Raw genomic sequence first — 26307 nt, forward strand, 5'->3', positions numbered from 1 at the left:
GACTGCTTCAGCAAGCCATCCTATCACAGTGGAACAAATCTGTTCTCTCTCTGGATCGTCCAGTTCAGATCTCCTCTCTGGTCAGGAGGATTCTAAGCTGGTGGCTGTCATCACTGCTCATTTTTCAGGGTCGCTCCTTCCTCTTCGTTCACTGGCAGGTGGTGACGGATCCCAGTCTTCTCGATTGGTGTACATTTTGTTTTGTAACCTGATGGTCCAGGGACTTTAGTTTCCAGCGGAATCTTCCCTGCCAATCAACATCCTCAAGATAAGAGCCATTCTTCTGTTCCACTGGGCCAAGCTTCCCGGGGACCTGCCAGTTTGGGTTCAGACAGACAATGCCACGGTGGTGGCATATGTCAATCACTAGGGAGGAACTCAGAGTTCCTTGGCTATGTCCAAGGTCTCCAAGATCCTCCTCTGGGCAGAGTTGAACGTTCAGGCGATATCTGCGGTGCATATTCCCAGTGTGCACAATTAGGCTGTCGACTTTCTCAGTCACAAGGGTTTTGCAGCGGGAGTGTGGTCTCAATATGAGGATGTCTTCCATCAGATTTTCCTTCGATGAGGCACTCCAGATATTCACCTCATGACGTCCCGATTGAACAGGAAGTTCCCACAGTTCAGCTCCACATCCAACAATCCTTTTGCGGTGGCCGCTGACACTCTGGCGATACCCTGGTCACAGTTTGCCCTTCCATATCTGTTTCCTCCTCTCACCCTCCTTCCCAGGCTGTTGAAAAAGATCCAGGCACAAGGAGTGCGTGTCATTCTGATTGCACCGGGTTGGCCCAGGAGGTCTTGGTTAGCAGAGAACGTCAATCTTCTCGCAGACATCCCTTAGAGACTCCCAGACAGAGCAGACCTTCTTTCCCAGGGGTCCATCTTCCAACAGAATTCTCGGTCGCTCGATTTAACAGCGTGGCTGTTAAAGCTGCAGTTCTAAGAGGGTCCTGGTTTTCGGGATGAGTGATTCAGACCATGATCTGGCTAGGAAGCTGTCATCGTCTCTGGTGTATTATCGGTCCGTATTTCCGTTGGTGTGAGGCTAATCACATTGCGCCTATATCTTTTTCTCTCTGTTCTATTCTGCCCTTTTTTCAAGGGGGACTTCACTCAGGTCTTGCCCTCAGTTCGCTAAAGGGCATAGTGTTAGCGTTTTCTGTTCTTTTGCAGAACGTAATCTCCCGTTCTCAGGTCAGAACTTTTCTCCAGGGCGTGGCCCACACAGCCCCTCCGTACCAAACACCTGTTTATCCCTAGGACCTCAATTTTTAGTTTTGGAGGCCCTCAGGAGTTTTCCCTTTTAAACCGCTTTGAGAAGTCTCACTCTGTCTGTTCTTTCTTGGAAAGTGGTATTTCTTGATGCAATCACTTCTGTCGGGTGCGTCTCGGAGTTGGCGGCCCTTTACTGTTGTCCCCCCATTTACTGGTTCTCTAAGGTGGTTTTGCGAGCAATGCCTTCTTCCCAAGGTGGTGTCCGCCTTTCATCTAAATTACGATATTGTCCATTCCGTTTGCCCAGCTCCAACTCCAGGGGAAGATTAACTCACTTTTTTTCATTCCTGAGGGTGCGCATAGAGGCCTCCGAGGCTACGATTGCTCTCTGAATCCGGATGGCAATCTTGGAGGCATACTGGGTCAAGAACAGAGTACCTCGCCCTGGGATTAAGGGACACTACCTGGGCAGTGGGTGTCTCCTGGGCAGTATGCCATAAGTCTTCCACTCTACAGCCTGCAACCTGGTCTTCCATCCACACATTCGCCAGATTTTACAGGGTCCATTCCTATGCTTCGGCAGACGCCAACCTAGGTAGAAGGATCTTGCAAACATCAGTGGTTGGTTCTCTGACCTTAACGGAGTTTGTGCTGTTCCCTCCCCAGGGACTGCTTTGGGAAGTCCCATGGTTTCCTGCGTCCACCATTGAAGTGATAGATAAAACAGGATTTTTAGTTACTCACCGTAAAATCTGTTTCTCGGAGCCTTCATTGGGGGACTCTCCCAAGTTTTAACCGCTCTATTAACTGTTTTATATTTTTGCAGTTTGAGTTTGTGTGTTTTGTTTCTCTTTTACATGTTGCTTTTCCTACTGCTTTCTCACTAACTGATTAACCTAGTGCCAGTCGGTGTGGTGTACACTATTGAGGAGTAGCTATTTTTTTTGTGCATAGTGTCAGCCTCCTAGTGGCAGCAGCATACACCCATGGCTTCCTGTATTTCCCACTGAATGCTTCGAGAAACAGATTTTACGGTGAGTAACCAAAAATCCTGTTTTCCTCTGGAACATGCTCCAGATTTTAAATCTACCGACTTTTGTGCTGATTTCATGCTTTTCAGTGCATTAGATAAAATACACTGCAAAGTCCACTTGAGGAAGAAAACGTGAACTATATGTAGTGGACATCATGCCTTGAAATGCAAATAACTACACAATCCATATTATTCTGAATAATCATTCTTATTTTTTTTCAGTTTCATAAAAGCCGGGACTGAATTGACTTGGGAATACAACTATGATATCGGAAATGTTCCAGAAACGGAGATTTATTGTTTGTGTGGACATAAAAAGTGCAAAAATAAAATAATATAGAATATTTCTACATATCTCAAAGTAGCAAGAATTAGAAAATGTAATTCTTGATTTTTACATTTTTGTAGATGTTATGAACTATGCTGTTTTTTTTTTTGTTTTTTTTTTAAAGGGGATATTAAATTATTTGGCTAATTTATTGTAGTCAAAACTGTACTTTAAGTTTCATGTACATTGTTTGTTAGTACATTTATTACTTTCATAAAATTCTGACTTTTATTTTATACGAAAATTAACTGTTTACATTACTTTTTAACTTCTTTACCCCCGTTGGTGGGTTGCACATTAATGACCAAGCCATTTTTTACAGTTCTGACCACTATCACTTTATGAGATAATAACTCTGCAACGCTTCAACGGATCCTGGTAAATCCGAGATTGTTTTTTTTCGTGACATATTGCACTTCATGAAAGTGGTAAAATTTCTTCGATATGGCTTTTGTTTATTTGTGAAAATAACGGAAATTCGGCAAAAATTTGGAAAACTTCGCAATTTTAAAACTCTGAATTTTCATGCCCTTAAATCAGAGATATGTGAAACAAAATAGTTAATAAATAAAATTTCCCACATGTCTACTTTACATCAGCACAATTTTGGAACCAGTTATAAGGATTAAAAGTTTGCCAACAATTTTTCATTTTTCAAACAAAATTTACAAAACCATTTTCTTTATCGCTTCATTGGGGGACACGGGTAACCATGGGAGTATGCTGCTGTCGCTAGGAGGCTGACAGTAAGTGGATACGCTTCCACATTTGGTCTGTTTGTTGTTATCTTCCTCCTCATCCTCCACTAGATGACCAGGGTCAACGTGCTCTGCACTGTTATAGGCCAGTGAATTTTGGGGAAGGGGGCTGTGATGGCACTAGTCTATTTTTTTAAAAAAGGTACCCCCATTGGGAATTGTTTTGCAGCTCATGCACTGCATTACAAGTTTCAGAGACAAGGTAAGGAGGCTTATTTGCCGTACAATGCTCCTCTGGGAATTTAAATATGCAAATTGCCTCTTCTGAGAAAAAGAGGACTTAACTCTATAGCGCCATCTGTTGGAAGTAGCAATCCTACAAGTCACAATCAACCCTTTAACGAGTCGTGCAATATGACTTAGGATAAAAGCCAAATCAGTATCTCAATTCGCAGACACGGTGTTTCGGGCTGTTGGCCCTCGTCAGTGCGAAGCATGAGAACTGATTTGGCTAGGTGAGAGGCTCTGGACTGGGGTCTAAGGGGTATCGTTTTTCCTTATGGAGAGTGACATACCATCTCTGGCTTGTCAAGGTAAGGAGGCTTATTGCCGTACAATGCTCCTCTGGTAATTTAAATATGCAAATTGCCTATTTAGAGCATTTAGTCCTCTCTTTGACTAAAAATCTCTCTCTGTGGAGGGGTAGTGGACCTACTGTGATTAAAAACACCTCTGGCTAAAAGGAGGAGTGCTCAGTCAGAAGGCTAATGAATACAAGCTTCAAAAAACTGACTGTCACATCCAAACATAGACTAAGTGTGAACAGGTGCTGAACCTAGAGTCACCAAATCGTGTACAGTCAAATAAATAAGGCAGCGCACTGGGACGTCAAAACCTGCAAACAAGAAACATAATGTCACCGTTGATCACTGCATTACCTGTATACTGACACTATACGCTGTGTATTATATACAAAGCTCCTGTGTATAATTGCACTTATGGTAAAATTAGTATTGAGGGTTTTTTATTATTAATGATCAGTATTGTAGTATTTGGTCACTATGTGGTGGTAATATGTGGTCTAGTCATGGTGTGGCAGTATTTGTCAATTATATGTGGTATTATTGGTCACGATGGGGTAGTAATATGTGATCCGGCTATATTTGTTCCTTGTATGTGGTATTATTCGGTAACTGTGGTGGCAAAATGTGGTAAGGCCATGGTGTGGCCGAATTTGTCCCTTGTATGTGGTATTATCTGGTCACTATGTGGTGGTAATTAGTGATAAGCGAGTATACTCGTTGCTCGGGTTTTCCCGAGCACGCTTGAGTGGTCTCCGAGTATTTGTTAGTGTTCGGAGATTTAGTTTTCATTGCGGAAGCTGAATGATTTACAGGTATTAGCCAGTTTGATTACATGAAACCAGGCAATCAGCACATGTACTTATGTTGGCTAGTAGCTGTAAATCATTCAGCTGTGGTGATGAACACTAAATCTCCGAACACCAACAAATACTCGATCACCCGAGCGTGCTTGGGAAAACCCGAGCAATGAGTATATTCGCTCATCACTAGTGGCAATATGTGGTCCAGCCCTGATGTGACAATATTTGTCCCTTGTATGTGGTATTATTGTTCATTTTAAAAAATGTAAGTGACACATTCCCTTAAAGAAACATAGATAAAAATATACCTAGAAAGAGTACTGGATATTGTAACATATTTAATAGGATACAGTAGAGTAGGGCCCAGCCAAGAGAGTCTACCTTGTCGTGGTGGCGCTTAAAAAAAAAAAAAAAGTATTTTAGCCAAAACAAAAGTTGCTAGTTATGTATGTGATCTGGTGTTAGATGGGAACTGATAATGTGTGATTGGTGAGGACGTGATGCAGATGTGGAGTTTTTCTGAGTTGGGGGTGGGACTGTGAAGGTTGGAGGCGGAGCTGGGTTGGAGCCTAGGCGGAGTCTCAAGGGGGTGCGAAAATTTTACCAGTATGGGGCCCCAAAATTCCTGGTGGCAGCCCTGGTCCCAACTGTGAAGCATGGTGGAGGAAACATCATACTTTGGCGGGTGCTTTTCTGCAAAAGGGACAGGACGGATGCACCATACTGAAGAGAGGATGGATGAGGCCTGGTATAGCAAGATTTTGGCCAGCAAACTCCTTCCCTCAGTAAGATCATTGAAGATAGTTGTGCTGCCTGTATGTTTCGGGTCATTGTCATTCTGGAAGACCCAGCCATGACCTAAGCAGTGGCTCCATAAGGCCTGTTTCACACGTCAGTGCCTCCGGTACGTGTGGTGACAGTTTTCTCACGTACCGGAGACTGACTCACGTAGACACATTAAAATCAATGTGTCTCTGCACATGTCAGCGTCTTTTCACGGACTGTGTGTCCGTGTGAAAAACACGGAAACATGTCAGTGTTCGTGAGAGCGCACGGATCACACGGACCCATTAAAGTCAGTGGGTCCGTGTAAACATGTACCGCACACGGATGCTGTCCGTGTGCCGTGCAGGAGACAGCGCTACAGTAAGCGCTGTCCCCCCAGCATGTGGTGCTGAAGCCGCCATTCATTTCTTCTCCCCAGCAGCGTTCGCTGGAGAGAAGGAATGAAAAATCAATGTTTTTTATTATTTTTGTGTTTAAAATAAAGATCCTTGTCACCTGCCGCCTCCCACCCCGTGCGCCCGCCCGCTCGCATTAAAATACTCACCCAGATCCCTTGATGCTTCCTCTCAGCGTCGCAGCTTGTCCTGTATGAGCGGTCACGTGGTGCCGCTCATTACAGGGATGAATATGCGGCTCCACCTCCCATAGGGGTGGAGCCGCATATTCATCACTGTAATGAGCGGCACCACGTGACCGCTCATACAGGACAAGCTGCGACGCTGAGAGGAAGCATCGAGGGAGCTGGGTGAGTATTTTATTTCCAGCGGGTGGGCGCACAGGGGGTGGGAGGGGGGAGGTTACCGGGAACTTTATTTTAACCACAAAAAAAACTATGAATTTTCATTCCTTCTCTCCAGCGAACGCTGCTGGGAAGGAATGAACTCCGGCTTCAGCACCCAAAGCAGGGGACAGCGCTTACTGTAGCGCTGTCTCCTGCACGGTCCATGTGGTACTCAGTCGACACACGGCTGCCGCACGTGTGCCACACTGATGTGCCACGTGAGCACACGGACACATGGATAACTCCGATACCGGAATTATCTGGACGTGTGAGACTGGCCTAAGAAGCATTTCAAGGTCCTGGAGTGGCCCAGCCAGTCTCCTGAACCCAATAGAAAACCTTTGTAGGGAGCTGAAACTCAATGCTGTCCAGCGAGAACCCTGAAAGATCTGCATGGAGGAGAGGGCCAAAATCCCTACTGCCGTGTGTGCAAACTTGGTCAAGAACTACAGGAAACGTCTGACCTCTGTAATTGCAAAGGTTTCTGTACCAAATATTAAGTTCTGTTTTTCTATTGTATTAAATATTTATTTCATGCAATAATATGTAAATTATGTAAAAATCATGCAATGTGATTTTTTGGATTTTCTTTTTTAGATTCTGTCACAGTGTAAGTGTACCTGCGATAAAAATTACAGACCTCTCCATTTTTTTTGTAGGTGAGAAATCTTGAAAAATCGGCAGTGTAGCAAATATTTATTTTCCTCATTGTATGTCGTGTCTCACACTTTGATGCGGGCTCCAGCGCTGAGCCCACGTCTTTTCCGTCACATGACAGCTGATCTGATCCCATCAACGCCCATATCACATGATCGCTGGGTGCTGATGAGTTGGCATGACAACCTGGGGTCTGCAGGAGACCCCCGTGGTTGTCATTGCTGACCTGCTAGGAGCGTCACCCCGCTTAGTTCAAGCAGAAGATCACAGCTTCAAGTCTCCTAAGGAGACTATTGAAACAAGTAAAAGAAATGCTTTTAAAAATATAAGTTCAGATCACCCCCATTTTGCCCCATTCAAAATCAAATTAAAAAATAAATAAAAATACACATATTTGGCATCGCAACGTTCACAGACGCCTGATCAAAATATAAAAAAAATTAATCTGATACGGTAAATGGCAGAATGAGAAAAAAATTCAAAACGTCAGAATTAAGTTTTTTTGGTTGCTGCAACATTGCATTAAAATGCAACAACTGGCGATCACAACATTGTATCTATCCCCGAAATGGTATAGCTAAAAATGGCAGCTTGGCAAAAAAATAAGCCCTCACCCAGCCCCAGATCCCGAAAAATGGAGACGCCACGAGTCTTGGAAAATGGAGCCCTTTTTTTTAAAGAAACTTTGGATTTTACTTTCACCACTTAACCCCTTTCTGACGTTGGGCATAATAGTACACCCACTGCTCAACGCCGGGGCGCCACCTTTCTGGGCATGTCAGCTGATATATACAGCTGACATTTGCCCGCAACACCCGCGATTCATCTCAATCTCTGACAGCGGCATTTAACTCACGCTTACCGGAAGCGTGCCATTAATCCTGCTCATTGGTGACCCTGTCAAATGATTGCAGGTCACCTGCAGCAGACCTCTATGGCTGTCATTGCCCGGTGATCGGCAATCATAGCAAGAGAGCATTTCTGCTACACAAAGGCGATCTGATCAAGGCCTGTGTCTAGCAGAGGCGATCGAAGTACTGCAGCTTCTAGTCTCCCATGGAGGCTATTGAAGCATTCCAAAAGTTTAAAAAAAGTATTTTGTTAAAAAAATATAAAAGTTCAAATCACCCCCCTTTCGCCCAATTCAAAATAAAATACAAAAAATTAAATATACACATATTTGGTATCGTCGCATTCAGAATCGCCAGATCTATCAATAAAAAAAATAATTAACCCGATCGCTAAAGTGTAACGAGAAACAAAAAAAAATGCCAGAAGTACGTGTTTTTTAGTCGATGCATCATTGCATTAACCCCTTTCTGACATTAGACATACTATCCCGTCGAGGTGGGGTGGGCCCGTATGACCACCGATGAGATAGTACGTCATATGCGATCGGCCACGCTCCCGGGGGGAGCGTGGCCGATCGCCAGCTGACATCCAGCACTATGTGCCAGGAGCGGTCACGGACCGCTCCTGGCACATTAACCCCCGGAACACTGCGATCCAACATGCACAGGGAAGCATCGCACAGGGATCGCGTTGCTCCGAGGGTCTCCTACCTCTTTCTCCCTGCATTGTTCCAATAAATAAATTTCTTTATCTAAATAATAAAAACAAACAATAAAAGTACACATATTTAGTATCGCCGCGTCTGTAACGACCCGACCTATAAAACTGTCCCACTAGTTAACCCCTTCAGTGAGCATCTTCACACAAAAAAACGAGGCAAAAAACGCTTTATTATCATACTGCTGAACAAAAAGTGGAATAACACGTGATAAAAAAAAGGATATAAATATCCATGGCATCGCTGAAAACGTCATCTTCTCCTGCAAAAAAAGAGGCGCCCTACAGCGTCATCAGCGAAAAAATAAAAAAGTTATAGTCCTCAGAATAAAGCGATGCAAAAATTATTTTTTATATAAAATAGTTATCGTATAAAAGGGCCAAAACATAAAAAAATTATACAAATGAGGTATCGCTATAATCGTACTGACCCGAAGAATAAAACTGCTTTATCAATTTTACCAAACGTGGAACGGTATAAAACCCCCCCCCCCCCCCCCCAAAAAAAAAAAAAAAAAGAAATTCATGAATAACTGGTTTTTGGTCATTCTGCCTCACAAAAATCGGAATAAAAAGCGATCAAAAAATGTCACGTGCCCGAAAATGGTTCCAATAAAAACGTCAACTCGTCCCACAAAAAACAAGACCTCACATGACTCTGTAGACCAAAATATGGAAAAATTATAGCTCTCAAAATGTGGAGACGCAAAAAATATTTTTTGCATTAAAAAGCGTCTTTTAGTGGGTGACGGCTGCCAATCATAAAAATCCGCTAAAAAAACCCGCTATAAAAGTAAATCAAACCCCCTTCATCATCCCCTTAGTTAGGGAAAGATAATAAAATGTAAAAAATATATTTATTTCCATGTTCCCATTAGGGTTAGGGCTACAGTTAGGGTTGGGGCTAAAGTTAGGGTTGGGGCTAAAGTTAGGGTTAGGATTACATTTACGGTTGGGATTAGGGGTGTGTCAGGGTTAGGGGTGTGGTTAGGGTTATCGTTGGGATTAGGGGTGTGTTTGGATTAGGGTTTGTTAGAATTGGGGGGTTTCACTGTTTAGGCACATCAGGGCTCTCCAAACGCGACATGGCGTCCGATCTCAATTCCAGCCAATTCTGCGGTGAAAAAGTAAAACAGTGCTCTTTCCCTTCCGAGCTCTGCCATGCGCCCAAACGGTGGTTCACCCCACATATGGGGTATCAGCGTACTCAGGACAAATTGGACAACAACTTTTGGGGTCCAATTTCTCCTGTTACCCTTGGGAAAATACAAAACTGGGGGCTAAACAATAATTTTTGTGGAAAAAAAAGGAATGTTTATTTTCACGGCTCTGTGTTATAAACTTCTGTGAAGCACTTGGTGGGTCAAAGTGCTCACCACACATCTAGATAAGTTTCTTAGGGGGTCTACTTTCCAAAATGGTGTCACTTGTGGGGGGTTTCAATGTTTAGGCACATCAGGGGCTCTCCAAACGCAACATGGCGTCCTATCTCAATTCCAGTCAATTTTGCATTGAAAAGTCAAATGGCGCTCCTTCCCTTCCGAGCTCTGCCGTGCGCCCAAACAGTGGTTTACCCCCACATATGGGGTATCAGCGTACTCAGGACAAATTGAACAACTTTTGGGGTCCAATTTCTTCTGTTACCCTTGGAAAAATAAAAAATTGGGGGCGAAAAGATCATTTTTGTTAAAAAATATGATTTTTTATTTTTACAGCTCTGCATTATAAACTTCCGTGAAGCACTTGTGTGGGTTAAAGTGCTCACCACACATCTAGATAAGTTCCTTAGGAGGTCTACTTTTCAAAATGGTGTCACTTGTGGGGGGTTTCAATGTTTAGGCACATCAGGGGCTCTCCAAACGCAACATGGCGTCCCATCTCAATTCCAGTCAATTTTGCATTGAAAAGTCAAATGGCGCTCCTTCCCTTCCGAGCTCTGCTGTACGCCCAAACAGTGGTTTACCCCCACATATGGGGCATCAGCGTAATCAGGACAAATTGCACATCTTTTGGGGTCCAATTTCTCCTGTTACCCTTGGTAAAATAAAACAAATTGGAGCTGAAGTACATTTTTTTGTGAACAAAAATTATGTTCATTTTTTTTTTTTTAAACATTCCAAAAATTCCTGTGAAACACCTGAAGTGTTAATAAACTTCTTGAATGCGGTTTTGAGCACCTTGAGGGGTGCAGTTTTTAGAATGGTGTCACACTTGGGTATTTTCTGTCATATAGACCCCTCAAAATGACTTCAAATGAGATGTGGTCCCTTAAAAAAAATGGTGTTGTAAAAATGAGAAATTGCTGGTCAACTTTTAACCCTTATAACTCCATAACAAAAAAATTTTGGTTCCAAAACTGTGCTGATGTAAAGTAGACATGTGGGAAATGTTACTTATTAAGTATTTTATGTGACATATGTCTGTGATTTAAGGGCATAAAAATTCAAAGTTGAAAAATTGCGAAATGTTCAAAGTTTTCGCCAAATTTCCTTTTTTTCCACAAATAAACGCAGGTAATATCAAAGAAATTTTACCACTATGATGAAGTACAATATGTCATGAGAAAACAGTGTCAGAATCATCAGGATCCGTTGAAGCGTTCCAGAGTTATAACCTCATAAAGGGACAGTGGTCAGAATTGTAAAAATTGGCCCGGTCATTAACGTGCAAACCACCCTTGGGGGTAAAAGGGGTTAAAATGCATGGGCGATCAAAGGATTGTATCTGCATCAAAACGGTATAATTAAAAACGACAACTTTGTACTAAAAAATAAGCCCTCACCCAACCTCATGAAAAATGGAGACTCTGCGGGTCTTGGGTTTTTATTTATTTTTTTTACAAAGTTTCAATTTTTTTTTTCACCACTTAAACAATCAGGAACATGTTTGGTGTCTATGAACTCGTAATAACCTGGAGAATCATATCGGCAGGTCAGTTTTAACATTTATTGAACCTGGTAAAAACACTTTTTTAGCGATTTCACCGCACTTGGAATTTGTTCCGTTTTCCAGTACAAGACATGCTAAAAAACATGGTGTCGCTCAAAAGTACAACTTGTGCCGCAAAAAACAAGCCCTCACATGGCCATATTGAGGAAAAAAATAAAAGTTATGGCTCTGGGAAAATGAAAAAAAAAAAAAGAAAAAGGCCACGGGGTGAAGGGGTTCAGTATCGGTGTATAAAATCGATTCTATCATTGATTTACATGGACGGCAGAGAAGGGAAAGGCGGATGTCAACAGTTCTATGGAGGATTTCTCGTCTGAACTCGGCCTGAAAGTGCGGAGACGTCACAGACATGTTGGAGAAGGCCCAATCACACGTGGGGTGGACGGACAGGCCCTCCCCGGTTATTACACGCCCTCCCCGGTTATTACACGCCCGGGCGACGCTTCCTCCGGGGCTTCTGGGAACGAAACATAACAGAAATCCAAGTGTCGCGGAGAAACGAAAGTAACCGGCCACAGCTACGGAGGCTCCGCCATGTCCCCGCAGGACACCTGCGACTTCTGCGGCTTGTCCGAGGGAACCGAGACCACCGGGGAGCTGCAGAGCACGCTGGACGGCAGCGTAGTGGCGCACCACAACTGCATGGTGAGCGCGGCGGACACTGCGCCAGGAAACGGGCCCGACCGCGGGGCTGCAGGGTTACCGGGGGTGTTGTGGGGCGGCGGGGTCAGTGCTGTGTTGTACTGGCGGCCTGTGAGTCTCCTCTGTGCCGTCCTGCTGCCTCCTCCGTGCTTTGTGCTCCGGGAGGACGGACGGCAGCTCTGCCTGCAGTCAGGAAGACGTCATGTGTCCCGCAGCTCTGTATGGGCGAAAGGGGGCGTCATGTGGGTGCACGGGGCGGCGGCGTTACCTGGAGAGTGTGGCGGCAACATTATAATATCTTGGCTTGTGGCCGTGTTGTCTGGGTCAGTGGTCACGTTCATGTTGTCTAGCATGCATTGGCCCTCTGTAGTATGTGTTGGCACTATTAGGGCACTGACTAGCTTGGCACTCTGTAGTATGTGTTGGCACTATTAGGGCACTGACTAGCTTGGCCCTCTGTAGTATGTGTTGGCACTATTAGGGCACTGACTAGCTTGGCCCTCTGTAGTATGTGTTGGCACTATTAGGGCACCGACTAGCTTGGCACTCTGTAGTATGCGTTGGCCCTATTAGGGCACCGACTAGCTTGGCCCTCTGTAGTATGTGTTGGCACTATTAGGGCACTGACTAGCTTGGCCCTCTGTAGTATGTGTTGGCACTATTAGGGCACCGACTAGCTTGGCCCTCTGTAGTATGTGTTGGCACTATTAGGGCACTGACTAGCTTGGCCCTCTGTAGTATGTGTTGGCACTATTAGGGCACCGACTAGCTTGGCACTCTGTAGTATGCGTTGGCCCTATTAGGGCACCGACTAGCTTGGCCCTCTGTAGTATGTGTTGGCACTATTAGGGCACTGACTAGCTTGGCCCTCTGTAGTATGTGTTGGCACTATTAGGGCACCGACTAGCTTGGCCCTCTGTAGTATGTGTTGGCACTATTGGGCATTTCCTAGCTTGGCCCTCTGTAGTATGTGTTGGCACTATTGGGCATTTCCTAGCTTGGCCCTCTGTAGTATGTGTTGGCACTATTAGGGCACTGACTAGCTTGGCCCTCTGTAGCATGTGTTGGCACTATTAGGGCACCGACTAGCTTGGCCCTCTGTAGTATGTGTTTGCACTATTGGGCATTTCCTAGCTTGGCCCTCTGTAGTATGTGTTGGCACTATTAGGGCACTGACTAGCTTGGCCCTCTGTAGTATGTGTTGGCACTATTAGGGCACCGACTAGCTTGGCCCTCTGTAGTATGTGTTGGCACTATTAGGGCACCGACTAGCTTGGCCCTCTGTAGTATGTGTTGGCACTATTAGGGCACTGACTAGCTTGGCCCTCTGTAGTATGTTAGGGCACCGACTAGCTTGGCCCTCTGTAGTATGTGTTGGCACTATTAGGGCACCGACTAGCTTGGCCCTCTGTAGTATGTGTTGGCACTATTAGGGCACTGACTAGCTTGGCCCTCTGTAGTATGTGTTGGCACTATTAGGGCACCGACTAGCTTGGCCCTCTGTAGTATGTGTTGGCACTATTGGGCATTTCCTAGCTTGGCCCTCTGTAGTATGTGTTGGCACTATTGGGCATTTCCTAGCTTGGCCCTCTGTAGTATGTGTTGGCACTATTAGGGCACTGACTAGCTTGGCCCTCTGTAGCATGTGTTGGCACTATTAGGGCACCGACTAGCTTGGCCCTCTGTAGTATGTGTTGGCACTATTGGGCATTTCCTAGCTTGGCCCTCTGTAGTATGTGTTGGCACTATTAGGGCACTGACTAGCTTGGCCCTCTGTAGTATGTGTTGGCACTATTAGGGCACCGACTAGCTTGGCCCTCTGTAGTATGTGTTGGCACTATTAGGGCACCGACTAGCTTGGCCCTCTGTAGTATGTGTTGGCACTATTAGGGCACTGACTAGCTTGGCCCTCTGTAGTATGTTAGGGCACCGACTAGCTTGGCCCTCTGTAGTATGTGTTGGCACTATTAGGGCACTGACTAGCTTGGCCCTCTGTAGTATGTGTTGGCACTATTAGGGCACTGACTAGCTTGGCCCTCTGTAGTATGTGTTGGCACTATTAGGGCACTGACTAGCTTGGCCCTCTGTAGTATGTGTTGGCACTATTAGGGCACTGACTAGCTTGGCCCTCTGTAGTATGTGTTGGCACTATTGGGCACTGACTAGCTTGGTCCTCTGTAGTATGTGTTGGCACTATTAGGGCACTGACTAGCTTGGCCCTCTGTAGTATGTGTTGGCACTATTAGGGCACCGACTAGCTTGGCCCTCTGTAGTATATGTTGGCACTATTGGGCATTTCCTAGCTTGGCCCTCTGTAGTATGTGTTGGCACTATTAGGGCACTGACGAGCTTGGCCCTCTGTAGTATGTGTTGGCACTATTGGGCATTTCCTAGCTTGGCCCTCTGTAGTATGTGTTGGCACTATTAGGGCACTGACTAGCTTGGCCCTCTGTAGTATGTGATGGCACTATTAGGGCACTGACTAGCTTGGCCCTCTGTAGTATGTGTTGGCACTATTAGGGCACCGACTAGCTTGGCCCTCTGTAGTATATGTTGGCACTATTGGGCATTTCCTAGCTTGGCCCTCTGTTGTATGTGTTGGCACTATTGGGCATTTCCTAGCTTGGCCCTCTGTAGTATGTGTTGGCACTATTAGGGCACTGACTAGCTTGGCCCTCTGCAGTATGTGTTGGCACTATTAGGGCACTGACTAGCTTGGCCCTCTGTAGTATGTGTTGGCACTATTAGGGCACCGACTAGCTTGGCCCTCTGTAGTATATGTTGGCACTATTGGGCATTTCCTAGCTTGGCCCTCTGTAGTATGTGTTGGCACTATTGGGCATTTCCTAGCTTGGCCCTCTGTAGTATGTGTTGGCACTATTAGGGCACTGACTAGCTTGGCCCTCTGTAGTATGTGTTGGCACTATTAGGGCACTGACTAGCTTGGCCCTCTGTAGTATGTGTTGGCACTACTAGGGCACTGACTAGCTTGGCCCTCTGTAGTATGTTAGGGCACCGACTAGCTTGGCCCTCTGTAGTATGTGTTGGCACTATTAGGGCACCGACTAGCTTGGCCCTCTGTAGTATGTGTTGGCACTATTAGGGCACTGACTAGCTTGGCCCTCTGTAGTATGTGTTGGCACTATTAGGTCACTGACTAGCTTGGCCCTCTGTAGTATGTGTTGGCACTATTAGGGCACTGACTAGCTTGGCCCTCTGTAGTATGTGTTGGCACTATTAGGGCACTGACTAGCTTGGCCCTCTGTAGTATGTGTTGGTACTATTAGGGCACTGACTAGCTTGGCCCTCTGTAGTATGTGTTGGCACTATTAGGGCACTGACTAGCTTGGCCCTCTGTAGTATGTGTTGGCACTATTAGGGCACTGACTAGCTTGGCCCTCTGTAGTATGTGTTGGCACTATTAGGGCACCGACTAGCTTGGCCCTCTGTAGTATATGTTGGCACTATTGGGCATTTCCTAGCTTGGCCCTCTGTAGTATGTGTTGGCACTATTAGGGCACTGACGAGCTTGGCCCTCTGTAGTATGTGTTGGCACTATTGGGCATTTCCTAGCTTGGCCCTCTGTAGTATGTGTTGGCACTATTAGGGCACTGACTAGCTTGGCCCTCTGTAGTATGTGTTGGCACTATTAGGGCACTGACTAGCTTGGCCCTCTGTAGTATGTGTTGGCACTATTAGGGCACCGACTAGCTTGGCCCTCTGTAGTATATGTTGGCACTATTGGGCATTTCCTAGCTTGGCCCTCTGTAGTATGTGTTGGCACTATTAGGGCACTGACGAGCTTGGCCCTCTGTAGTATGTGTTGGCACTATTAGGGCACTGACTAGCTTGGCCCTCTGTAGTATGTGTTGGTACTATTAGGGCACTGACTAGCTTGGCCCTCTGTAGTATGTGTTGGCACTATTAGGGCACTGACTAGCTTGGCCCTCTGTAGTATGTGTTGGCACTATTAGGGCACTGACTAGCTTGGCCCTCTGTAGTATGTGTTGGCACTATTAGGGCACCGACTAGCTTGGCCCTCTGTAGTATATGTTGGCACTATTGGGCATTTCCTAGCTTGGCCCTCTGTAGTATGTGTTGGCACTATTAGGGCACTGACGAGCTTGGCCCTCTGTAGTATGTGTTGGCACTATTGGGCATTTCCTAGCTTGGCCCTCTGTAGTATGTGTTGGCACTATTAGGGCACTGACTAGCTTGGCCCTCTGTAGTATGTGTTGGCACTATTAGGGCACTGACTAGCTTGGCCCTCTGTAGTATGTGTTGGCACTATTAGGGCACCGACTAGCTTGGCCCTCTGTAGTATATGTTGGCACTATTGGGCATTTCCTAGCTTGGCCCTCTGTTGTATGTGTTGGCACTATTGGGCATTTCCTAGCTTGGCCCTCTGTAGTATGTGTTGGCACTATTAGGGCACTGACTAGCTTGGCCCTCTGTAGTATGTGTTGGCACTATTAGGGCACTGACTAGCTTGGCCCTCTGTAGTATGTGTTGGCACTATTAGGGCACCGACTAGCTTGGCCCTCTGTAGTATATGTTGGCACTATTGGGCATTTCCTAGCTTGGTCCTCTGTAGTATGTGTTGGCACTATTAGGGCACCGACTAGCTTGGCCCTCTGTAGTATGTGTTGGCACTATTGGGCATTTCCTAGCTTGGCCCTCTGTAGTATGCGTTGGCACTATTAGGGCACTGACTAGCTTGGCACTCTGTAGCATGCGTTGGCACTATTAGGGCACCGACTAGCTTGGCCCTCTGTAGTATGTGTTGGCACTATTAGGGCACTGACTAGCTTGGCCCTCTGTAGTATGTGTTGGCACTATTAGGGCACCGACTAGCTTGGCACTCTGTAGTATGCGTTTGCACTATTGGGCACTGACTAGCTTGGCCCTCTGTAGTATGTGTTGGCACTATTAGGGCACTGACTAGCTTGGCTCTCTGTAGTATGTGTTGGCACTATTAGGGCACCGACTAGCTTGGCACTCTGTAGTATGCGTTTGCACTATTGGGCACTGACTAGCTTGGCACTCTGTAGTATGCGTTTGCACTATTAGGGCACTGACTAGCTTGGCACTCTGTAGCATGCGTTGGCACTATTACACCTGCGCAATTAGCCGGATTACTTACGGTAATGCTCTTTTAATGAGTCCATGACAGCACCCACTGGAGAGATAGGGATCCGCCCCAAGGAACAGGAAACCTACAGAGACATAAAAGGGGGCGGTCCCCCTCTCCTCCTCAGTTTAATTTCAGAGTACCCGGAGGACCGCCAGTGTTAGTCAATCATCACCATGTATCATCAGAATATAAACTTCATAGAAGTAATTACATTGGCTTTTATTAGGGAGGGATGTGACTGGGTGCTGTCATGGACTCATTAAAAGAGCATTACCGTAAGTAATCCGGCTATTTACCCTTCGCCATGACAGCACCCACTGGAGAGATTTCCAGAGACCAACACCTAGGGGGGGACCACCGTGCTGAGGATAGTCCTGCCAAAGTGTAGGTCAGAGTCAGAAGACAGGTCAAGCCTGTAGTGATTATAGAAAGTGGAAGGAGCCAACCAAGTTGCAGCCTTACATATATCTTCGATTGGCACGTTCCCTTTTTCGGCCCAGGAAGAAGCCATGGCTCTGGTGGAATGTGCTTTGATGCCCTCCGGAGGTTCTTCATTTTTCATGGAATAGGCCAACCGGATAGCGTCTCTTATCCACCTGGATAATGTTGCTCTTGTGACTCCATATCCTTTCTTTTTGCCCTGGAAGGATATGAACAGAGCCCTACTCTGCCTCCAACTACTAGTTTTCTCAATATATTGCAAAACTACTCTCCTGACGTCTAAAGTATGGAATTTTTGTTCTTCAGGAGTAGAGGGGTCTTTAAAGAAAGTAGGAAGATGTATCTCCTGTGACCTGTGGAACTTCCCTGCTACCTTAGGAAGGTATAGGGGGTCCGGTTTTAAGATTAGTCTGTCATGAAATGTGAGAAGGTAAGGTTGATCTATCGACAAGGCCTGAATGTCGCTGACTCTTCTAGCCGATGTTAAGGCTACTAAGAAGGCTGTTTTTAACGACAAGTGTTTTAAAGATGCTGTGTCTATAGGCTCAAACGGAGATTCTGTTAGAGAGTCTAAGACTAGATTTAGATCCCACGGAGCTACTCTAGGTATGTGGACAGGAGTAACTCGTTCACAGGCCGTGATGAAGCGGGATACCCATTTATTACCAGCAATATTATGGCCATAGAGGGCACCCAGAGCGGACACCTGGACCTTTAGTGTGTTAACTGACAGACCTAACTCTTTCCCTTTCTGTAGAAATTCTAGTATAGATTTTATTGGGACTTCAGAGGGGTTTGAACTAGTATGGAACTGAAGAAACTTCTTCCATACTTTGGTGTAAATTTTTGTTGTAGATGGTTTCCTGCTAAGCAGGAGTGTATCAATTAGGCCCTTTGAAAACCCCCTGGAATTTAATATCTGCCTTTCAAATTCCAGGCCGTCAGGTGGAGGCTGTCCACCTGAGGGTGGAAGAAAGGTCCCTGGGAGAGAAGGTTTGGGATTGAGGGAAGGACCCAAGGATCCGTCACCGACATCGACCGCAGGCACGAGAACCATGGTCTCTTGGGCCAGAATGGCGCTATTAGTATTATCCTGGCCTGCTCTTCCCTGATTTTCCGTATTACTTGTGGAAGCAGAATTATCGGAGGGAAAGCATACGCCAGCTTGAATTGCCATGGTGTTTGAAGAGCATCTAGAATGTCCGGGTGATCTGCACGGGACCGAGATGCGAATTTGTGGACTTGTTTGTTTTGTTTTGTTGCGAACAGGTCTATTTGGGGTTTGCCCCATAACAATGTTATCTTGTGGAAAATGTGAGGATTGAGACACCATTCTCCTTGATGAAGAGTGTGTCGACTTAGGAAGTCCGCTTGTTGATTGTCCTCTCCTTTGATGTGGATTGCCGAGAGGGACAACAGATGCTTTTCGGCCAGGATTAAGGTACTGTTTGCGGAAGACATTAGAGCGTCTGATCTTGTGCCGCCTTGTTTGTTTAAATACGCCACTGTCGTAGTGTTGTCTGAACAGATTCGGACGTGGCTTCCTCGTAGCTGTGGGAGAAATTGACGCAGTGCATAGTTTACCGCATTCAATTCTTTTAGGTTTGATGAATATAAATCCTCATTCTTATCCCAGGTTCCCTGGCAGAATCTATCTCCCATGTGTGCGCCCCACCCGTGGGGACTAGCGTCCGTAGTTATCGTGTGGGATGGTGATATTACCCAAGGGACACCCCCCGCTAGGTTGTCTTTATTTAGCCACCATTCTAAGGAGGATAAGACTTTCTCGGATAAAGTTATTTTTGATTCAAGGTGCCCCAGAAATTTCCTCTGTTCCCGAAGTATCTGATGTTGTAATGTTCGGGTATGAAGTTGTGCCCACTGAACGGCTGGAGTACAGGAGGAGAGGGATCCTAGCAAGGACATTCCTGCTCTCAGGGACATTTGAGGTTTGTGAATGGCCGCCATAACTTTACCCTCTATAAGAGATATTTTTTCTTGGGGAAGTAGACATTTTTGCTTTATGGAATCTAGATTAAATCCCAAAAATGTTTGAAGAGAAAGTGGGAGGAGTCTGGATTTTTTATAGTTGACGATCCAGCCCAGGCTTTCTAAGGACGAGACAGTGTCAGCTAATCGTTCCGCACACTGAAGGGACGAATTCCCTACAACTAAAAAATCATCTAAGTAGGGAATGATTAATGTGTCTCTCTGGCGAAGGTAGGCCATTACTTCTAACATTACCTTCGTGAAGATCCTGGGTGCCGTGGAGAGACCGAAGGGCATGGCTGTATACTGGAAATGATGAATCTCCCCCTCAAGAGTTACTGCCACTCTTAAGTATTTTTGATACCGGCTATGGATAGGGAGATGGTAGTAGGCATCTTTTAAATCAATGCCGCCCATTCTACAATTTGGAAAAAGGAGCTTAATGGCCGATCTAATAGACTCCATTTTAAACGTATAATTTTTAATAAATGTATTGAGTTTTTTAAGATTTATAATTGTTCGAAAAGAACCATCGGGTTTAGGGATTAAAAATAACGGAGAGTAGAACCCTTTACCCTCTTGTCCCTTTGGCACCCGAACTAAAACATTTTTAACTATAAGACTTCTAATTTCCAGTTCAAGGGCCTTCTGTTGCACTGGTGAGGAAAGGGCTGTTAAAATAAAGGAATCATGGGGAATTTGGAGGAATTCTATCTTCATTCCTTCCTTAATAATATTTAGCACCCAGGAACTTGACGTGATTTTTCGCCATTGGGGAAAGAAAAATTTTAACCTGCCCCCTACTGGGGTGTCTGGTGTTTCAGAATTTGTTGTCTCTACGGAAGGGGGGGCCTTTGAACATAGTGCCACCCTGTTTTCCCTCTCTTGTGGCCCATCGTGACGGTCTTTCATTTTGTGTTCTTTTCCCGAACGGCCTCTTCCTAAAGGTCTTCCTATAGAAAGGAATTGAGGGGTCAGGGAAGGCTTTTTTCCTCTCTTTTGCTTTTTTGAGGATCTCGTCTAATGCTTTCCCAAACAAAAACTCACCCTCACACGGAATAGCGCAGATCTTAGCCTTTGACTGCGTATCCCCCTTCCAGCTCTTCATCCATAACGCACGTCTGGCATTATTAATTAGACCGGCTGATCTTGCTGCAAGGCGAAGAGAGTCAGCTGAAGCATCGGCCATGAATGCTGCTGCACCTCTAATTAGTGGTATCGCATCCCGCAATTTTTGTCTGGAGACCCCCTGTTCGATCTGTTGATCCAGCTGATCAATCCAGACAAGCATGGATCTAGCTGTGCATGTGCTGGCAATTGATGGCTTAAAAATGCCCGTGGAAGCCTCCCATGATCGCTTCAGTGACGATTCTGCCTTCCGATCTAGAGGATCAGAAAGTAGGCCCGCATCCTCGACTGGTAGAGCTGACTGTTTTGAGGTGGAGGCGACTGCAGCGTCCACCTTAGGGATCTTAGTCCATGAAATTAACTCCTCATCATTAAAGGGGTATTTCCTTTTGGAGGCTGACGGGAGAAAACCTCTCTGGTCCTGTTTCTCCCACTCCCTCTTTATCAGTGCCTTAACCGCAGGAATTACTGGGAATGCTCTTCTCTTCCTCTCCGCCAACCCTGCAAACATGATGTCTTGTGCAGTTTGGTCGTCTTTTGTATCCTCACAACCTATAGTATTCCTGATGGACTTTACTAGGTTGTCCACCCCATCAAGGGGAAAACAAGCTCGACCCTCAATGTCGGAATGTGTTGAGGAAGAGGATGATGCCTGCGAGGAGTCTGAATGGATAACGCCTTCCTCCTCGGACTCAGAGCTAGATACAGCCTTTTCTTTCCCGGATCTTTTAGGGGGGGTACTGGCTTGTGAGATGGCCTGTAGTTCCTCTCTAATTATGGCCCGTATATCTGTGACCGACATAGATGGACTCTGCATTGTTTCCGCCATACACTGATTGCAGAGTTTTTTGGGGTGGGAATCTGGGAGAGGCTCGTCACATAACGCACATTGCTTGTGCTTAGATTTCTGTCTCCTTTTGGCCTGGGAGAAGAAGACATTTGTGGAAAAAGGTGTCAGCTTTATAGGCAGAGGGGAAATCACACTCACCCAGTGAAGCTGTACGGTACCGAAATAGGAGGCTGCGACTTTCTGGATCTTGAATCCTTGGTCTCACTCCTGTGGCTGGCATCTGAGGACTTTCTGCTGGCTGGCTCACCTGCTGGGTCCACAGTCTTGCCTGGGGACGACATGTTGCATCGCCTGTGCGTTTGCAACTTCCCCTCTTTTATAGGCCAGATCCGGTCAGTAACACTTTTTTTTTTTTTTTTTTTCTGCAGTGCACTGCGCATGCGCGAAACCGCGCTTTTCCCCACCGCTGTGTGAGTGACCCGGAAGTGTCCTCTACCTCCGGGTCATTCTGGGGATTCTTACACCGCTCCTGCGCATGTGCGGCCGCCATTATCCCGGCCTGCGCTATGGAGCGGTGTACCGGCTGCCGCTGCAGCTGTGCCGCAGATCCCGGACCCTTTACCTGTGGTCCGCGTCTGGAGCCTCTCAAGGCCGCACCTCTGCAGCGTTGTTCCGTGGAATCGGCGTCGTCTCCCCCGGACTCAGCCCTCCCACATGCCGGCCAGACGAGGGGGGAGCCGTCTAACGGAATCTCCCCCGACGCTGCATCTGGACTGCATCCCCTGCAGTTCCCGCAGAGACCGCACAGGCGGATGCTCCTAGCCCAGGTAAGATCTTCTGTAGACTTCAGAGATCCTGTCCCCTGGGAACAGGAAACCTAAACTGAGGAGGAGAGGGGGACCGCCCCCTTTTATGTCTCTGTAGGTTTCCTGTTCCTTGGGGCGGATCCCTATCTCTCCAGTGGGTGCTGTCATGGCGAAGGGTAAAAGCAATCGTAATACGCCGGATTTACATGTCCCGTTCCGACTGTGCCGCCATTACGCCACACATCTGGCATGGTATGTATAATTGCTAAATAGTACTTAAATAGGTATAACACCAGCATAGCACTATGGACCTTGAGGAAGACACCTTGAGCGTCGATACGCGTGGGTCTTACATTGCTACAGCTGACTTGGTTAAATCTATAGGTGATCTGACCTGATGATGTGGGAACTTAACATTGGGCCTGTAAGCTTTTCCTTGTATAGACAGATGGAATGTGGGCTCACAAGTGCTTATATGTACTATGGATGTTGAGGTTTCCCTTCAATCTATGGGGATTATGGCTGCATGTTCATGTTAATTGCCCCCACCTCCGAATGGGATATTTGGATTAAAACCCTGTCTTACTGTTTTGGATAGAGGGAATACAGCATGCATATATTATAATATTCAGGCCTATACTATTGCTATCTTTTGGTTATTCTCGGTCAGCTCTAGAATATTAAATGTATAGCATCTTATATAGACTGTGCAATGTATTTTTGAGTATTTAACTCATATTTTGTATGGACCCTATACCTTCCAGTGTGTTCATGCAGGTTTTTTAATTGCTTTTAATACGGTCTTTTGTGTGGTGTTGTTTACCAATAAAAACTTTTTGTATGTTTTGTAATATAACTATTGGTGTGGTGATCCCATTATTCTTGGTGCATGTACTTTCTCTTTCTTGAACTCTGTAGCATGCGTTGGCACTATTAGGGCACTGACTAGCTTGACACTCTGTAGCATGCGTTGGCACTATTGGGCACTGACTAGCTTGGCACTCTGTAGCATGCTTTGGCACTATTGGGCACTGACTAGCTTGACACTCTGTAGCATGCGTTGGCACTATTGGGCACTGACTAGCTTGGCACTCTGTAGCATGCGTTGGCACTATTGGGCACTGACTAGCTTGACACTGTAGCATGTGTTGGCACTATTGGGACACTATGGTTGACACTCTGTAGCATGTGTTGGCACTATTAGGGCACTGACTAGCTTGGCACTCTGTAGTATGTGTTGCCACTATTGGGCACTGACTAGCTTGGCACTCTGTAGCATGTGTTGGCACTATTAGGGCACTGACTAGCTTGGCCCTCTGTAGTATGTGTTGGCACTATTAGGGCACTGACTAGCTTGGCACTCTGTAGTATGTGTTGGCACTATTGGGCACTGACTAGCTTGGCACTCTGTAACATGTGTTGGCACTATTGGGACACCATGGTTGGCGTGCACTTGAATGGCTTCTCTAATGCCGCCTGACTGTAGGCCGACATATAGTAAGAATCATTATGCCGCCATGTCCACATTTCTCCGTCTTCAGACTTACGACCAGTGTGTAGAACATATGTCAAAAACATCTGCAACTGTGTGAAACGCGTCTTAAATCCGACATGTCATCTACATTTTTGTACTTTTTTTTTTTTTCTTTTTTTTTACACTTTTCTCAAACATCTAATGGTACAGACAGGGCGACACACATACTACACGTGAGGACACTGCTCTACATAGTTTTCTGGACATTGGCAAGTAGCCATATAGACTACACCTTTCATTTTGCAATTTTCAAGCTCGCGATTCTAAAAAATGTCCTTCATAGAGGGTCTCATAAAGGTCTTACTCTGATGTACTGACTATTGGGTAATACCTCCAAAAGATCTTTATCTGCCTTTAAAGAGGTTGTCCACTACTTTTACATTAATGCCCTATCCGCAGGGCATCAATGTCTGATCGTCCGGCACTCCCCCCGAGTGCCGGACGATCAGACATTGATGCCCTGCGGATAGGGCGTCAACTGTTATCGGTGGCACCATCGGCCGTAACTACTTACTTGCGGAGCTTGGCCATCTACTTGTAGTGGCCACCACGGAATACTATGCAGCCCCCCCTCCTACTCTGTAGGAGGCGGATGTGCAATAACAAGCCCCGGCCACTAAAAGTATTATTTATTATTATAGTGCCATTTATTCCATGGCGCTTTACATGTGAGGAGTTGTATACATAATAAAATCAAGAACAATAATCTTGAACAATACAAGTCACAACTGGTACAGGAGGAGAGAGGACCCTGCCCGCGAGGGCTCACAATCTACAAGGGATGGGTGAGGATACAGTAGGTGAGGATAGAGCTGGTCGTGCAGTGGTTTAGTCGATCGGTGGTTACTGCAGGTTGTAGGCTTGTCGGAAGAGGTGGGTGTTCAGGTTCTTTTTGAAGGTGTCGATGGTAGGCGAGAGTCTGATATGTTATGGTAGAGAGTTCCAAAGTAGGGGTGATGTGTGAGAGAAATCTTGTATGCGATTATGGGAAGAGGAGATAAGAGGGGAGTAGAGAAGGAGATCTTGTGAGGACCGGAGGTTGCGTGCAGTAAAGTACTGGGAGACGAGGTCACAGATGTTTGGAGGAGACAGGTTGTGGATGGCTTTGTATGTCATGGTTAGGCTTTTGAACTGGAGTCTCTGGGTAATGGGGAGCCAGTGAAGGGATTGACAGAGGGGAGAGGCCGGGGAATAGCGGGGGGACAGGTGGATTAGTTGGGCAGCTGAGTTTAGAATAGATTAGAGGGGTGCGAGAGTGTTAGAGGGGAGGCCACAGAGCAGGAGGTTACAGTAGTCGAGGCGGGAGATGATGAGGGCATGGACTAGGGTTTTTGCAGATTCTTGGTTTAGGAATGTACGAATCTGTGAAATATATTTGAGTTGAAGGCGGCAGGAAGTGGAAAGGGCTTGGATATGTGGTTTGAAGGAGAGATCAGTGTCAAGGATTACCCCGAGAAAGCGAGCTTGTGTGACTGGGGAGAGTGGGCAGCCGTTTACTGTATGGATAGATTTGTTGGGGGTGGGGGGGGTCGCGTGAGATGGGGGAAAGACGATGAATTTTGTTTTGTCCATGTTAAGTAGACGGCCAAGCTCCGCAAGTAAGTACTTCCGGTCACCACAGCCGATTGGCGAGGGGCCGAGTGCCGAACCCTAGCTGATCAGACATTGATGTCCTACTCTAAAAAGGGCAACAATATAAAAGTAGTGGATAACCTCTTTAATATTCCCCATAGGTCTTGCACGATGTTCCATAGATCACTATTACAGTTATGTAAAGTACCTAGAAGATGGAAGTTGTGGCCAGTCTCATCCCTATTTTTGAGGGATAAAAGGGAATTCTGTGATAGTGCATGTCTATAGGCTTTGCCCAAGAATAATTTAGGGTAGCCTTTTTTTGTAGAACGGCTCCTCAGTTCCTCTTGATGATAAGGGAGAGGAATGTGATCTAGTTTCTTATATTTTTGGAATATCTAATCACATTGCTTTGTATTTATCATTATCCATGATAACGAGGTTTCCCCCTTTATCTTCCTGTTTGATTGTTAATTTGTTGTCAGACGTCAATGACTGAATTAAACGAGAAACATTTGGGTCTAGATTCAATTCCTTTCTTGTTTTTGATTTTCCATTTCTTCTAATCTCTCTGTGGTGAGTTCAACAAAGAGATCAATTAGTTGTTTCACCAGGTGGGGGATATTTAGTACTTCTTTCTTTGATCCATTCAAAGGCACTAAAGCATGTAGTCGGTACAAATGAAGAGTCCCTTAGGGTATGTGTCCACGTTCAGGATTACATCTGGATGAGTTGCGGATTGAACGCTGCGTTCAACCTGCAGCGTCCAGATTTTACAGCATAGTGGAGGGGATTTTATGAAATCCCCTCCACTATGCGTGCGAACACGCACCTGGCAGCCCTGCGTTTACGGTCATGCGGCGCGTCT

At 45.9% G+C, this 26307-nt stretch overlaps 2 protein-coding genes and 1 long non-coding RNA gene across 10 annotated transcripts in view; 2 read left to right on the forward strand and 1 right to left on the reverse strand.

Moving 5' to 3' along the window:
- The window catches only part of SETDB2 (SET domain bifurcated histone lysine methyltransferase 2), a 115354-nt gene extending 112607 nt beyond the window's left edge, over positions 1 to 2747 (forward strand). For 3 of the 4 annotated variants that reach the window (XM_077298088.1, XM_077298089.1, XM_077298090.1), the window contains one exon: positions 2474 to 2747. In XM_077298088.1, coding sequence (XP_077154203.1) covers positions 2474 to 2591 — 118 coding nt within the window. In that variant the 3' untranslated portion in view covers positions 2592 to 2747. Of the gene's footprint in view, positions 1 to 2172; positions 2253 to 2473 lie in introns of all 4 variants that reach the window. The other variant, XM_077298091.1, reaches the window with a different exon arrangement.
- LOC143817035 (uncharacterized) overlaps positions 1 to 12357 on the reverse strand; it is a 34696-nt gene extending 22339 nt beyond the window's left edge. The window contains exon 1 of the long non-coding RNA XR_013224049.1: positions 12314 to 12357. This is a non-coding gene — a long non-coding RNA (uncharacterized LOC143817035). The remainder of the gene's footprint in view (positions 1 to 12313) is intronic.
- LOC143817033 (uncharacterized) overlaps positions 11748 to 26307 on the forward strand; it is a 160309-nt gene continuing 145749 nt past the window's right edge. Inside the window, exon 1 of one of the 5 annotated variants that reach the window (XM_077298085.1) lies at positions 11748 to 12048. In XM_077298085.1, coding sequence (XP_077154200.1) covers positions 11938 to 12048 — 111 coding nt within the window. In that variant the 5' untranslated portion in view covers positions 11748 to 11937. The remainder of the gene's footprint in view (positions 12049 to 26307) is intronic. The other 4 variants (XM_077298083.1, XM_077298084.1, XM_077298086.1 and 1 more) reach the window with 4 other exon arrangements.

Source organism: Ranitomeya variabilis, chromosome 3 (assembly GCF_051348905.1).
Source record: "Ranitomeya variabilis isolate aRanVar5 chromosome 3, aRanVar5.hap1, whole genome shotgun sequence".
NCBI lineage: Eukaryota > Metazoa > Chordata > Amphibia > Anura > Dendrobatidae > Ranitomeya > Ranitomeya variabilis.